This window comes from Giraffa tippelskirchi, chromosome 9 (genome assembly GCF_054371585.1).
Source record: "Giraffa tippelskirchi isolate mGirTip1 chromosome 9, T2T-mGirTip1v1.2.pri, whole genome shotgun sequence".
Taxonomy (NCBI): Eukaryota; Metazoa; Chordata; class Mammalia; order Artiodactyla; family Giraffidae; genus Giraffa; species Giraffa tippelskirchi.
In genome coordinates this window covers 91,547,234-91,563,989 of record NC_137283.1, presented here as the reverse complement: position 1 = coordinate 91,563,989, position 16,756 = coordinate 91,547,234, and the positions used below count along the sequence as shown (strand labels likewise).

At 34.2% G+C, this 16,756-nt stretch overlaps 1 protein-coding gene across 24 annotated transcripts in view; it reads left to right on the top strand.

Annotated features, from left to right (window-relative positions):
• SNAP91 (synaptosome associated protein 91) overlaps positions 1–16,756 on the top strand; it is a 156,198-nt gene that overhangs the window by 68,524 nt on the left and 70,918 nt on the right. For 23 of the 24 annotated variants that reach the window (XM_081530487.1, XM_081530485.1, XM_081530468.1 and 20 more), the window contains exons 8-10: positions 2,186–2,292; positions 6,509–6,550; positions 12,141–12,211. In XM_081530487.1, the coding sequence (XP_081386613.1) occupies positions 2,186–2,292; positions 6,509–6,550; positions 12,141–12,211 (220 nt within the window). Of the gene's footprint in view, positions 1–2,185; positions 2,293–6,508; positions 6,551–12,140; positions 12,212–14,304; positions 14,311–16,756 lie in introns of all 24 variants that reach the window. The other variant, XM_081530467.1, reaches the window with a different exon arrangement.

Sequence of the window (16,756 nt, the reverse complement as noted above, 5' to 3'; positions counted from 1 at the left end):
AGAAACTACACTCAGTATCCTGAGTGTTTTGAGACAGGTCTGTTTTTGTTTACTAAATGGTGTTGGGAATTAACTTTATATTATAGGTGAGCTTCAGTCAAGGACTTCATGACCAATTCTCTGTATCTAAAGTTGGAATCTATAGTGGTGCAGACCTTTGCAAACATTTTATCGCTCTGACCTATGAATGAGAAGATGCTTCCCTTACTGACTAATGGTCATTAGTAATAGTCCACATGCAAAGTCTCAGTTTGTTTCACTGGGATGAGATACCTTTTCATCTGGTCCTTTTCCTAGGACAGTTATTCTGTGAAAGTCAGTACTAATATGACAAAGGACTTTATTAGCACTTTGTAAAGATTCATGTTACAAATGTCAATATTTGATCATTTCAAATATTAAAAACATGTTATCTTTAATATGAAAGAAAAACACGCATTTCTAGGTCCATCCCCTCTGTTAAAAGTGTCAATTTCTCTGGTTTCTAAAGAGATAAGAGGACTTCAGCTTTGCACTGATCAGTACCTGTTGCCTTTCTGTGTTATTACCACTGTTAGAGAAACATTTATGAGATTATAACCTAAAACCATCATCATTGAATCTCTTTTGTTCCTTAATCCTAAAGTAGCAAGAAAAATAAAATACAATAATACAATACAAACAATTTAAAAAGCGTACAGAGGAGAAAAAAATTGCTTAAAATTTTGGCTCATTGGTTCTAAGAGGAAATTGGGATTATTCTGCTTGATTTCTCTTTTTGTGTTATCGCTGAAGATCTGATTCAAAGACATAAACTCAGATTATGGTTTAAAAAAAGTAAGACACTTAGAAGAAATTTTTATGGGAAGATTGTTTTAAAAGAAAAATTGTGTTTTACAGAATAAGTCCTAATTTCCAAAGGTTTAAACTGGAGAGATTTGTTCCTATATAGCACCATACATAATTCTATCTCTAGTTTAGAACACAGGGTAGGGTGGATAAAGAAAGTATCCTAAAATTTAGTCATTTTTTAAAAGACTCACTTTCCCCTCAAATCTTAAAACAAGTAGAAAACAGTATGTTTGTTTTCTTGATCTTTTTACTTCTCTTGAATGCCCTACAGGGGAGATCCATGTTAAAAAAGTAAAATTACCAAAAGACTGTCAACAGAAGGTAATGAGTAGCTACCCTTGATAATTAGTTCTTTGTGTAATTATATATTATTAAACTTAAGAAAATTAAAAATACTTTCAAGGCAGTAAAACAACATGCTGAATGAAATCCAGAACTTTCATATGTGAGAAAGCATAAAAATAGCATAAGTTTAACCATGTGCAAATATAAAATGATGAAGATACTGAGCCATCAGTTACAATCTAAGGTTGCCCGGGAGCTATTGTAGACATCAGCTGACTGTGTCTCTATCTGCAATGACAATAATTTTTGCCTGAATGAATGGAGGAATGATTGGCTAGGGAAACCACTGTTAACATACTAGTTTTCTTCAGAATATGTATGGAGAAAATGCAGTCTCATACTGTAATTACAATTCATGGCTGAATTCTAGTCTCGGGAGGCAGAAGAGAGCAGCAAAAGGATTCTGTAATTCTCTCTAGAAAGTTAAAGATTGAGAAAGAGGATTTGATTATAGACTAGAAAATATGAAACTCCACTATTTTATAACTAAAAGAATAATGTTTGAAAGAATTAGTTGACGACCAGTAAAAGCAAATATTATTTATATGGAATGTAGACGATTTAAAGAATTCTTTAATTCAGGAAAGTTTATAGATGATTACTTTATAATAAATAGATTATTGCTTTATAATGAAGAAAGTAAGAAAATAAGGATGCCGTTGGATGCAGTCATAACTTTTAAGATTGTTATTAGCAAGAATTTGGGGCAATTTTCCGAAACTGAGTACTAGGGTATATGGATCATGAAGTAAACCTGTCGTTACAATGAATATATTCTTCTGCTTTAACTGTATTTTCATTATTTAAATTGTTCCATGCGAGACACTTTAGAACATAATACCTTTCTTGAACTACTGAGACCTCCCTTGTTTAGGTGTTTTCATACTTGGCATAAATTTTGGTGCCAATTGTTTTAACTCGAACATTAAATTTGTAAGTAATAGTATCAGTGTAAGCTTAGAAGACTGAATATAATACTCTTTTTGAAATGCTTATCTGTCTCTTCTAGAAAAGTTTTTTGAAATGAAGAAAGGACAATGTAAAGATGCTCTGGAAATCTACAAACGATTTCTAACTAGGATGACACGTGTGTCTGAATTTCTCAAAGTTGCAGAGGTAAGTAATATATCTGGAGTAAACAATAGAATTCATAATCTGGCAAGACATTCTGCCATAGAGTCACAGTGTATTAGGGGCAGAAGTCATCTCATCCAGGTTCTCACCCAGATCTGTGCTCTATACTTCTGCGTTTCAATCAGAAGATTGTTCTGTGTCCAAATAAAAGTTTCATGGATGCTCAGCTCACTCATAGCTTTGCAAGGTGGTTCATTCCTCCATCCCACCCAGTGACTGTTCTTGATCATAAGAAAGTTATTCCTTTGTATTGAACCCTAGAAAAAAGCCCTTAAAAAGTCTGTACATTGTTCTCAATATGTAAATGACAAACCATAAACTCAGACCTTTCTTACTTTATTATTTTGTCAAAATGATTTAAACACAAGGAAAAAAGAAAACAAAGTATAATTAATTTTATAAAGTATATAAATTGTTTCTTACAGATGTCTCTTTATAAGTAATCACAGTAACTGTGTAGCTATACAGTCCTTGTTCCTGGGGTTATCCGTAAATTGGTGTTTTCTCTTACAAAATCCAATGAGTGACTCATACTGATAGTGGAGATTATGACATTTTACTACAGTCCTTTGTCAGAATGACATATGGGTTCCCTGGCATGTCAGCTAACTGATTGCTGACCCCTCAACTTTGTGAGAGGGGTTCTGAAGCTCCATCAGCAAAGAATAAAATGGTGTGGACGTGGGACATTTATGCCATGTTTTTGCTGTTTTCACCATTTTCAGGCTATAACACAAGAATAGAAATTTTATACATGTAATTTCAAAAGTACTCTGTGTTATTTTTCAAATTTCATTTATTCATAGGGATGATAATTGTCACATTCATATTCCAAGATCAGAATAATCTTGCAGAATGCTATCTCTTGAGCTTAGACCCGTTCAGTTTATAACCAGAATTTTTTAAAAAAAATTATATAATAAGGAAAACAAAAGGTAAAGATTAGCTGTATAAATTAATGCTTTAAAGCATTCACGTGTACTTCCACGGGTTTATTGAAGTTGGTGGCCTTTAAGAAGAATAGAATTGCTTGAAACTTTTGCGGCTACACAAGTTTTTTGTATTTGATATGATTTTCCCATAATTTAACCATAATTATCAGTATAATCTAGTAAAATTTGCCTCCTTTTTTTCTGTGAAAAGATACCTAAGCGCCCAGGGCAGAAGATTATTTCACGGCTCAATTAATTCCTGGTACACATTCTTTCCAGTGTTCTCATCTGATATTGTGTATATCAGAAAAACAGAGCGTTGCAGATGTTACAGTTTGAGGTTTATATTTCTCTAATCAACATGAAAAGCCTGGGATCAAGCTCTTCATGAAAAAAGGGGTGCTTATTATCAATTCATTGTATTCTTACATGTAAAATTTTATTTTGTGTCTCTTGATAACCTCATGTTATCTCAGACCCATTTTAAGCAGCTGAGAAGGAGATATACAGAAATTAGATGTCATTTTGAGAGTTTTAAGTATTTTTTTTTATTGAAACTTTATGACTAAGATTTTTCTAGATTGGATGAAAAAAAAGTAAAAGTGAGTTGCTCAGTCCTGCCCAACTCTGCAGTCTCATGCACTGTAGCCTACCAAGCTCCTCTGTCTGCGGGATTTCCTGGGCAAAAATACTGGAATGGGTTGCATGCTCTCCTCCAGGTATCTTCCTGACCCACGTATCGAACCCAAGTCTCCTGCAGCTCCTGCATTGCAGGCAGATTCTTTGTCATCTGAGCCATCAAGGAAGCCCAGAATGGATACTAATTGACAAAATTGTTTTTAATAGAATAAATATTAATCGCAAGGGGCTGTGTTCCCTTTCATATTTAAATTACATTGTCCATAATTTAAACACTAACTGAATACCAGTGTTTAGTGGTTTGGTTACGAATGTTAAATACAGAGAATTTTCAACAAATGTACAACCCTTCTTTTTCTACGAAAAGTGATTGTGTGGGTACATATGTATGGACTTCCACCTGGTAAGCTGCCCTGTTGTTAACACCATTTGTCTGAAGGATGTGTAGGAGACTTCCACAAAGTTGTTTATGAAATATGACTTTATTATAGGCTGTTTTGCAGATGTTAACATTAAATTGTCCATCATATTAAAAGAAATATCCATAGTTCCTATGGCCATATCCAAATTTTGCAGAAGAATTGCTTGAAAGACAGAAAACTTGCCATGTTTTGAATTCTTATGCTGAAGCTTCTAAAGCAGACAGCTGAAACTTTGTAAAATGGTTATTTAACAGGTAATAGGCATGTCTGCTAAATGCACTTCCCTTTTATAGAACTAAGTTATTCTTAGTTTGTGATTCCAAGGTAAATACCAACTCGTAGGAGTTATGTCTCCCAGAGTACTTGCAGAAAGAAAGTGATGAGATTTCTGTAATACAGTCACACTTCAGCTCTATCCCCCTAGTTAAGTGTTCAGGGCAGTAAAAATAGCAATATAAAGGAAGAATTCCTAAACTGTGTCTTTAACAGAGTTACTCACTTAATAGAATCACATCACCTTTTACCTACATGATTCCAATATTAAGAATCTATAATCCTTTTGGTCTCCCTGGTGGCACAAACGGTAAAAAATCTGCCTGCAATGCAGATGATCCAGGTTCAATCCCTGGGTCAGGAAGATCCTCTGGAGAAGGGAATGGCTACCCACTCTAATATTCTTGCCTGGAGAATTCCATGGACAGAGGAACCTGGTGGGTTACAGTTCATGGAGTCGCATTGAGTCGGACTCAAGTGAGCATCTAATACACACACATAATGCTTTACTTTCAAACATGCTGACTTCATTCATATTAGTATTTTAATAGATCATCTCAAGAGGTATTGATATACGGAAGTGTGAAATTGCCTTAATTTATAATTCCATAATTTGAAAGAGTGTGAGTTTAAGGATGACACAGACAGCTCCCAACAAAGAATTACCATCCCAAAATGTCGATACCGCAAAGGTTGAGAAAGCTTGCTGGAGATATAGAGAAGGCAAAAGGAAGAAGTTAGCTTGTATGTGTCACTGTGGATTTTCCACTCTGCAGTTTGACATACTGTCTTTGCAGAAGCCTGACACTTACACTTCCTGTGTGTGCTTCTACATTTCCATCAGCTTAACAAAGCACTTCAATTCTCAGAGAGATACGTGGTATAACCCACTTTGTTTGTGTAAGCCTCAATTTCCTCATTTATACAGCATGAGAGAATTGAAGTTATGATTTGTATTTTATCCCAACTTTTTATTTTGAATAATTTTCAAACCTATAAAAAGAGTTGATAGAGTTGTATAGTGAACCCCTGTATACCCTCTTCATTGATTGACCTTAAAAAAGTGAATCTATTCCCATATTTGCATTCTTACTAGCTCTTTCTTTTTCTCTCCCTCCCTCCCTTCTCTTCCTTCCCCAAGCTACCAAGATTAAAAATTCACATGTGCTTTTATCTAGTAATTCTACTTCTACAAATATGCCCTACAGATGTATCCACACAGGTCCAAAATGAAGCGTGCAGCATTGCTTGCAATGGCAAGAGATGGGAAGCAACGTAAATGTTCATTAATAAGTGACTTGTTAAATAAATTATAGGATAAGGAAGCTGCTTCAAACAATGAGGAAACTCTGTATATTAATATGGATATGGCTCTAAGATACATTGTCAAATGAAAAGTATAATCCCAGTGTGTATGGTATACTGTTATTGTATAGTAATGTGGGAAATAATTATGTATATATTTCCTATTTCCTTGTATATGCATAAATAAACTCCGGAGGATACATAAACTAACATGGTGATTCTCTCTGCATGAGGAAGCATGAACACTATACCCTGAACAAGTTATTAAAATTAAATTAGTATTCCGTGTCCAGAAGACTGACCAGGCATTTAAATTTAGTTTAAGCATTTAAAAAAATTTCTAGTTGCCATTAACCATGGAGAAAATTTTTTACACTTCAGTTTCTTAAGTTCTTTTTTTGTGTTCTAGCAAAATTCTGTTCATTTGTTATTTCTAACTCTGTTGCCAAAATCATTGCTCTTTTGTTGATTGGAAAACTACATAAAAAGCACATATTCAGACTGAGATTAATGTACGTAATAACTATTTTTTAGCAAGATTGAGCTGTGCTTTTAACTAATACTCTGTGTGACCTAAGAAATTAATTTTTAAAATCCTGTTAAGTAACTTTTTTTTTTAATCCACAGCAAGTTGGCATTGATAAAGGTGACATTCCTGACCTCACTCAGGTGAGTGATTATCTTAACTGAAAAACTTAGTATGCTTGAAATTATTAATCCATAGTTTACCATAAATGATCTTACTGAGGGCAGAGTCATGTGAGCATTTGATGAATTTTGAATGCAGGCCAACCACCTTTCTTGGAAATCATTCTAACTTACTTATTTTTTCTAGCTATTGAATATATTTCTAGAGATAATATGAAGATTTTCCTACTCTTATAAAATCATTTCTTTTTAAAAGGCAACTGAATATACTTATTGAGCTCATTTTTTCATTCTTAAATTTAAATCAAAAGGAAGCTTTGAATAATGTTTAAAAGGTTTTTTATCCATGAACCATGGCTATTTGTAGGCATGTAATCAGAACATTTGAACTATTCTTCTGCTTCTAGTTTTCAGCATGTCCCAGGGATGGAGAAGGGACACAGATGAGAACACTGATGTCATAGTTCTGCTACACTAATTCTTTTTTCCCCTGTGAATGGGAGAAGTGTCTATATACGAAAGAACCTTTTTTAAAAAAAGTAGTAGTGGTAGATAAGTGATTTTCTGGAGACTTTCTAGAAAGCAAAGCAGTAGTAGTGCTTCCTTATGAGTCCTTTTATCTGTCAATAGAGTGCCCTGTACAGCTCCTCTGATGTAGAATTGAGATCGTTCACACATGCACAGAGTTATTGTAGGACCTTTCTCTTAATTGGCTGGAACTGTTTTTTGTTTAATCACCTTGTTGGTCTGTTGTAGTAAATTTCTGTCCCAAGCATGTTCTTTAACTCAAGATAGATGATAGGAGAAAGTATAGAACTGTCATCATATATACCAATAATGAATATATGAGTTTTCTGTCTTTGTAAATTTTAAAAAAAAGTTATTATTATTATCCCTTAAAATGTCTCCATATTTAAATAATGTTAACCTTACATTTTTGTTAAAAATTAGAGAAACCCAAAGTAATGATCTCTGAATTTACAGTATTAAAATATCAATTAAATACCAAGGATTCTTTATAAATAAAACTCAAAAAACAATTCATAACATGAGGGTATTGTGTTTTTTGATTTAAAAGTTGGGCGATAGCAGACTTCCCTGACAGTCCAGTGGTTAAGACTTCACACTACCAATGCAGAAGGTGTGGGTTCGATCCCAGGTTGGGGAACTAAGATCCCACATGCTGTGTGGTACAGCCAAAAGATAAAATTAAAACAATAAAAATTGGGAGATAACACCTTCTATTAGAGTATCTTATACTCTATTATGGAAGTATTTTATACTTCCAATAGCATAAAGTATTTTTGCTACTATGAGAAGATAGTGTTCTTTAATCAGTTACATACCTAAATAAGATATTGGTATCATCTTGGTTGTGGTTAAAAATTAAATATGCATAAAATACTGTTAAAAATATCTTTATTAGGTAAAGATTTATGAATTTTGTACCACTATAATAAAAAGCAAAAAAAATCAGTGTGCTTTCATTTAAAATTATTTAATTATAATAAACGTTTTCATGGCAGTTTTTAAAACTAACCCAGATAAATTACACATGTTAAACCCCCTCAAAAAAGGTGGATATTTAACTCAAAGGTTAACTTTTAGAAATGTTGAATCATCTTTATTTCAACTGTATAGACTTTTCTCGCCATGGAACAGAAGTAAAACTAGATATATTGTTTAATAGGCTGGCAGGTAAGAAGAAAATAGGTCCTCAGTTGTCTCAGTTTGGGCAGAGTCTGAAGGGAGACAAAGGTTTAGAAAATATTTAAATACTTTTTTGTTTTTAAAGTTGGAAAATTATTAAAAGAAGATTTACAAACTTGGGTTTAATTTTAATGATATGTAAGATTCATTATAATTTATATAATCTTCTCTCAAGTCTAGAGGCATAATATTTTGTTTAATGATGTCTGTATTGCCATAATTTGAGGAACAGCACCCCACCCTCATCCTTAAAGAAGATAAATCTTGCTCTGGATCTGGTATTAATAGAAAGCTGTTCTGTTGCAGAGATTCATTAGACACTGGTAACGCTCTCTCCTCTGCTTTTATTATGACCTTAAGAGTCACATAAACTTCAATATTAGCATTTATTTTAAAATTACCTCCTTATTAAAAAAATCCGCTACTTCATTTCTCCAACATATATTTAAATCTAAATTCAAGAGTATTGTGTGCTTCTGAAATAAGAACAAGTAACCTAATTGTGGTTTTTGTTGGGATCATGAGCAGCAAAACTAAACACACTCCCTGATTTTTATTTAGAAGTCTCCTTAGGTCTTATTGGAGGCTTATCATTGGACTGGGGGTTTAGACCCATTGTGACATTCTGGCCAGATCCAAGCTGAAAGGTGAGGTATTCTAGGGTTAGTCCTTCAGATAGGGGTAGACCAGGACTAATGTGGAAATGGGTCAGAAATGCCAACCTGTGTGAAGTCCAAGATCTCTGAGATTAGATTCTGCTCTCTGCCAGCCTTCTCTGTGGCCACCATGACTACTGAGTCTAGCCATGGCAATGAACAAAAATACCCACCAAGGAAGAGGATTAAAGAGGAGATGGGGACCAGAAGGACTCCCTATTGACTGGCAGTAGGAAAAGGCTGTTCCTAACTCAGAAAGGGTTAGAATTCCTTTTGCAGCAAGGTGACACGGAGGAATTGAATAGATCTCTTTTAACTTAGAAAATTCACAGTAAATACCAGTGTGGCATCTGTAGCCCTTCTTAACTTGTGCATATAATATCATCATAACAGCATTTTAAATGATTCATAAATATTGAAGAAAATTTTTTTTAAATATTCAAAAGTACAGTACTGGATAAGAAGTGAATGTGATATCAGAACTGAAATATTCCTCCTCAGCCCTTTCCAATGGTTTCTTAGAGCTAATGATCAAAAATTAGAATGCTCTTTTCGTTGCTTTTTTTTTCATTTGGTTTTAATGATGCTTAGAATCTAAAGCATCTCAGTTGTAGATGGATGGTTCCTTTCAAAATCAGCTATGAATTTGTTCCAAGAAAAGGATTTTCAAAATATTATTTCCTGTTTGGTGTGTGTGCATGCATGTTCCAAATTTAATATATCTCCATTTATGAAAAACGTCTTAGGTTTTGATGTCAGCAATTCTGGTTGATATGAAAAATACTGGTAAAGAAAAGTCTCCTTTTAAAGACTGTACCACTGAATCGGTAACCATGATGTATCACTGTTATTTATTTGCTTTCACAGCTGCCTCTGTTCTTTGGGTTGGTGTTTTCATCTGATTGGTCTATTGACTTCGGCATTATTTAAAATAAGCCACTGAGGATACTGCTAATTATTCTGAAGTTCCTTTTACAACAGCAGAGGCATTCTCAAAATTTTGCCCCTTTGGAAATTTGAGACAGTTTTCATTTTTGTCTGCTGCATGGCAAGATGTGCTCAGTGCCATAGATGGAGTTGGGAAGGCCAGCATTCCTACACTCAACGAATTTTATTATCAAAGTAGTTTTTTTCCCTCTGAAAATATTTGTGTTTATTTCTGTTAGATTTAAAATATCCTAATAAGAGATATAAATAATAAAGCATTTTTGAACCTCTAAGGTAAAGTGCTGCAAACTTAATTTTATGTGCAACGCATTGCAAAGTAACACCTCAGAGTCAGTTTTGCAGTCTGTGTTTGTCTCAACTATTGTGATATTTTTTTTAACTACTATTTGTTTTTAATTTTTTCTTAAATTATTAAGAAATTAAAAAAATGAAACTGCAAATTATCATTCTAGTTTTTTACTTTTTGTTTTAGATAATTAAGAAATTATTTATATAGGAAAAAATAACTACTTCCTTTGTTATCAATTTGTTGTCAATGTAGTGTTCTCTGTTTTGTAACTATAAATAACATTTTTTAAACAGATTTAGCACAGAATCACATTTCTTTTACATTGCATTTAATATTCAGAGGACCTAAATCTTTTAAAGTTCTATGCCCAGGCCTCCTAGGTTCCATTATTATGACAATTATAATGATTATAATTATGACAGTATGGCAGTTTCGAAGTTATCAAGTGTGGATTCATCTAAAAATTGTGAAGCCATTTGTGTCTTCTTCCTTTCAAGGTTACAATACACGTTTTGTTTATTAAGTGATCACATCTTAGTAGTGTATAGTTTTGCTATAGAGCAAAATTTCCTATATCTCTTGAAAATTCATTTTTTAAAGCTTAGAAGTATACCCTTAGTTTTAGTTTACTGTAATTTGCTAGGTCCACTTTTACCTGAGCTGTGTTTAAAAATTCTAATTTTATAGTTTTCAAAATTTATTATATCCCCTGATAATCATTTATTCTGTAGACATTAACTTTTTATATAATGCTCATAGAGCTGTCTCTTTGTACCCTACCTTCATCACTTTGGTCAATTTAATATTTTTATTCACTTACTAATTTGTAAATTTATGTTTGGCTTACTTAGTAATTTGCACTTAAAATAATCATGTAATTACATATATAATAGTCATTATTGTTAAAACAGCTTATCAGCCTGTTAGTTAAATGAAAATGAATATTAAATGTCTGAACTTTCAGAATTAAAATATTTCAATAAGAATTTTATTTTCATTTGTCATTATAGGTGCAATGTAAAATGTACAGTTGTATAAACTGCCTTGAATTCTGTGAGCTATTTCAGCATTTAGCATAGTTACTTTAAAATGCTTCAAAATTAATTTTATATTAATTTAAAAAACAGTTATCAAAATTAATTTATCTATAAATGTTATCATAGTCTTTGAATGCCTATGCTGCTGTCAAGGTCTAATTTGAGTAAAGATTTTTCAAGAAAGCTGAAATTAGATTTCTAATACTTGAGGAATAGATGGGGTGGAATATTTATATGAACCTGTTATTTCTCTTTTTAATATACAGTAAAATGCCATCACTTTATATTGCCTAAAAATTATGATGAAAACAAACATTCAGGTACTTCTTAATAAGAGTTGAAAATATGTATTAAATTTGTCAAAATACAGTAGTCTTATTATAACATTAATATTTGCTAAACTTCCTATATTATGTATATAAATAGCTCAACAATAAGAAAATCTTAATTGTGGTCGACTATTAAAATTATGTTTCCCCCCCACAACTTTCACTCTCCCTTTTTTAATAAAGGAATAACTTTCTTTACTATTTCAATCGAGTGTGGATAAGTGAGATTTTACTGTATTTTCATATTTCTGTAAGTTTGTATTTGGGCACTTATATTTTTGATTTGGATGTAAATATCTTTACTTTTTCACTGTGGTCTTATGGAAATACATTGTGAGTTTGATTTAATTGTTTACTACATTTCAATAATATCTTTAAAAAAGTCTATCCAATGTAATTTATACACTGAAACCACACTGTAACACTATTTGTTATGCAGTGAAGTTATGTATATGTAAAATGGGCCTGTTTGAGATTGTATGGGATTTAAATACTTAAGTACCAAAAGCACCTGGAATGAAATTATCTCCCATATGTATTGGGGTACACAGACCTCCACTATACAAAGTTACAGTGATGTTCCAGTGTGTTTATTTTGAAAGAAAGCAGTGCAGACATTTATTTTGTACTTTCTTATTGTAGGCTCCCAGCAGTCTTATGGAGACCCTTGAACAGCATCTAAATACATTAGAAGGAAAGAAACCTGGAAACAAGTACGCATTAGTTGTATATTCTGAATAAGACAAAAAAATACTAGAGTTGTTCTTTATACAATGAGATTTATCATGGTTCTGCAGTTTCAGGATGTGCTTTATTGTAATTCTCCTCAGTTCCCTCAAAACCCCCCACCCTTCCCGTTAACTTATCACAGTGTGACCTCATATATAGGTGATCTATCTGTGGGCTAATGCAGCAGATTAGTACGTTGTACCTCTGTTGGCTGAATTTTCTGACTCATTTATTTGCCCTCAGAAGGGATTCACAGTCCTCAGAAAAAGAGATGCTTGTGTCTAAAAATTGAGGCTGTCATCAATGGGCACAAGTAAGAATGAGCCCAATTTCTCAAGCAGCCTTTGAACACTGTTATGTTACCAACCCCACTGTGGAAAAAGCAAAGCCCTCTGTCGTCGCTTTCTGCACTCCAGACTCGCCTCCCATGGACCCTTCGGCATGGCGTGCTACTGATACTTGACTCAGATCTTTTTCTAGACAGAGTAGCAATCGAGCAGTGAGAAGTGTACTTTTAGTGTATTTTCAGCCTTTGTGTTTGGACACTTAGATTTATGTACATTTTTCCTGATCACATGCCAAAAATGTCCAGGTTCCATTTTTGTTCTCTCCAGCCGGGGTCATACTTGGCTGTTCACAAGACCTGATCCTTTTCAGTTTTAGTGTCTTGCTTAGACTGTAATTCTGCCAGTCTTGGATGCCTGCCTCTCCTTGTCTCTTTATGTGGGTATCTTACATAAATCTACATCCCGGGAGGGCCATCTCATGAAGCCTTCCTTAATCACACACTGCACTGTGTTATGACTTCCCTTCTCCTCCTTCCCCCACCCTCATATGTGGTTTAAATGGATTTTCTGTTTCCTAAGGTCAGAGACTATTTTGTACTTCATTATCTTCACCTAAAAACTTAATGTAGCTCTCTCTACAGAGCCCATTTGAAATCTGTTTTTGTTGGTATTCCCAGCTGTATAGATTGACAGCAGAAATTGGTAGAGACAACCCATGAACTGCTCATTGCAGGGCTGTCAGCTGACCATGGATTTTACGTGTGATACAGCTATTAAAATGCATCTCCTTTCTGCTTGTTTCTTCCTGGGCATTCTCCTAGAATCTAGATTGTAGTGTCTCAAAGTCACTTTTTTGCTTGTTGTTTCATTAGCTAAGGGTTATTTGTCATCTATTACAAGTTAGTATAAAAATTGTTGCATGTCTTAAATTTTCAGTAATAAGCAGTGACATGAAACTCTCTCAGGCAGTGATGGCAGAGCTGTTTGGAGGGACGAGTGGCAGGACCTCTCAAGGGCTCTGTCTGGGTTGTACTGTTTGTCCCAGATCTGTCCCCACTTCACTGTTGGCCAAGGATGAGCATACTTTTGTGGGTAGATTGACGTCAACTAAAAAGGCATGAGAGTAGTACGTCACAAAAGAAGGCGGCCACTTCCAGTAATTGCAGCTCCTTCCCCCATACCATGTTAGGGTGTCTAGGAAGCCAGATGAGTTACCTAGGATTTAAACCGAAGGACACAGGAAGCCTGAGCAGTGTCCCTGCTCCTCTGGCCGGTGGATCCGTTTAGATGAGGAGGTATGCACATCCCGGAGTGAGAGCCTCTCCTTGGGCAATGCAGGATGCGCATGGGTGCAAGGCGGATACGCTGGCTGACCTGCCGTCTTTCCCCCTCATGCCCTCACACCCTGCACAGTCTACCCTTTTCCCTGCTTATATCTGCCAGGGCAGCATTCATGTGAAAAGCCATCTCCCAGAGTGAATTTCATCAGCCTAACTTTAGATCTCAAGCTGCCCCCTTGTGGCTGCTACAAACTATTTTTGGGCTATTTAGCTATGGACATTTAGAGTAATAAAATAAAAACTTAATGGTCTTTTGTTTTGAATTACCTTTGACTGAGCATAATTTTCCTCTCTCCTTTAAAATCATTTTATGCTTGTCAGATTTCTTTTCTGAATTGGCTAAGACCACCTCTGAACTTGTCTTTGCTTATTCCCTATTTTTAAAATAAATGAACTATAGTAGTTAACTGTTTATTTTTTTGTATGTTTGTGCTTACCTGGGAACTTAAGTGAAGGGTGAGTACTGTATTGAGTGAATTTTTTTGCATTTTGTTATTACTAAAAATGCAAAAAACACTCTTAAGATTCCACATTTGGTATTTAGAACATTTAAAACTGATTTCTGTCCATTTTACATATCTGTGTTTTTTTTCATTACACTTGTGAAATTTGTCTCTCAAGGTGACTGGCATAAATGGTTTTACTTTAGTTTGGTGTTAAATCAAGACTAACGAACTCTCTTGGGTGGCTGTACAGATATTCCTCTTAGATTTTAGAAATCAAAGACTTCTTCATTTGTTTAGTAAACAAAAGATTTCCCTATGGCTCATGGCAGAACTGCCAAAAGACAATGTTACAGAGAAGATTAATTAAAGATGTTTTCTTTGTCTTCTAGAAGCAGTATAAAATTATTCTAAGTAGATACTTAAAAAGAAGCATTTTCAAATGTCTGCTAAAAAATATGTAGGCCTTTTATATTTAGTACCTTATATCTACTGATAACTCATTTTTGAAATTTTCTGCAATACTGTGTGATATGCATTTGTACATTATCTGTTTCTGTAATTCCACAGAACAAAAGAGAGAACTTGATTTTGTTTTATATGTGGGTTTACTAGCTGTTGAGGGTGCAAGAAACCTCAAGTTTAGTGTAATTAAAATTATTTGGAAGAGACAGGTTTTTCTCATCTGCATTTTGTCTATCTTTCTGGCTGCAATGACCAAAACTATGTAGGGATTAGTGTTATGAATAAGAAATAAAATTTCTTCTTTTGATAGCTTACCATTAACACATTGGTAGCAAACCTTGGCATTTTCTGTATTCGTCATAAAAACCCATGATTTGTTTGCAACGTTTTACAAGATTTAGGGTACATTGCTATAGGTCATTCATTCTTGTCTTAAATTACATTCATGCCTTATTTTCCCCATCATGATTCACTGTGTACTAAATTTCTCTAGCTGAAGTAATTGAAATAAGTACTTAAATAAGTACCAGGCTTTAAAGAATGTCATATTTTATATCTAAAAATTATAGCGTTTTCTTTTATAAAGGGTTTTTAAAAGGGTTATAAACCATTTTATAAAGGGTTTCTTTTCCTTCCCTACCAGCCAGTGGTAGGGTAGGAAATCAGCTAACGAAGAGGTAAAACGAAACAGTTCGTGTATTATGTAAGAGAGGAACAAATGTGCTGGGCTCCCCTGTGTTTTTCATCAGGACAGGCTGGAATGTGAAACGTGCACAGACAGACTTGGACCGGAGCCTGAAATCCACCATTAAAGAGTGATGAGGCTTGGGCAAGTTATTTACCTCTTTGAGCCTCAGAGCCCTCAGACTTTAATCAGTGATGAAGGATGCTTCTCAAAGCGGGGGCCCCAATGGGAACACCTCTGGTTCTACCTTTTTGAGGAAATCATGACGAAACCTGGATCTGGTCCATGGAAACAGAGATCGTACATCCTGACAGTTTAGTTTCATAACAACTGTTAAGATGTTTGGCTAATTTATTCTACAATATATTTATTTGATATAAAGCAATGAGATAGAGTCGCTTCTTTCAAAAAACTTGGCATCTAAAGACAGGCAAGTAAGATACAGTGCAGTAAGTGGAATGATTGGAGGAGACAGACAGTAGGAGACTTTTGCTTAACCCACGGGCTAACTACAAGTGTCATTTAGTAATAGCACTCATGCAAGAGCTAGGCACGCTGATTCCTGTGCCAGTGATGATATTTTGTACTTAGGTTTGAGCATGATATTCTTTAATAGTAGGTAGAGAAAGTGTCATTTTTACTATATCTTTATTTTGCTACAGAGCATAGAATATGTCAGAACTTTTATATATTAGTTTGGACTTGTAGTTCAAAAAGTTCTTGTTCATCCTCAGTTCTCTTTTCTGCATTAATATTTCTCAGTGTGTCAGTACCACTAAGAATTGATTCATGAAAAGCTCTTGAGAGAGAAACAAATTAATTTCAATTAACTCACTCTTAGAAAGTAACCATGTCAGATGGCTTCTAGGCTTCTGTTTAGGCTTTGCAGAGTTAAGACTATTACTTTCTTGAATTTTTATTTAGACCTAACTCCTTTCCTTTTCCACACATTTAAAGAGAAGAAATGGTGGCAGTGGAGAAATTATTAACCAAAAACTCATTAGAGAATTTTCAACCTCAGTACTAGATTTGTAGGTTCCTGAGTTTCTGAGATACAGAAAATACTGTGATTCCATTTATTTCAGTAGACCCTTAATGAGCAGCATAGATAAACATATATCCTTTTCTTCATAGGGTATGTTACACTGAAGTTACCAGCCAAACTAAACATAGCCTAATCAAGCATTACCCTTAGGCTTCTGTCTACATTATGTCACAGAGATCTCTGTGAACCCTTGTTTTCATGTTAATTTTCAGTAAAAACTAAACAGGAAAAGGCAGGCATGTGTTTGCAGATGAAGTTGAACAT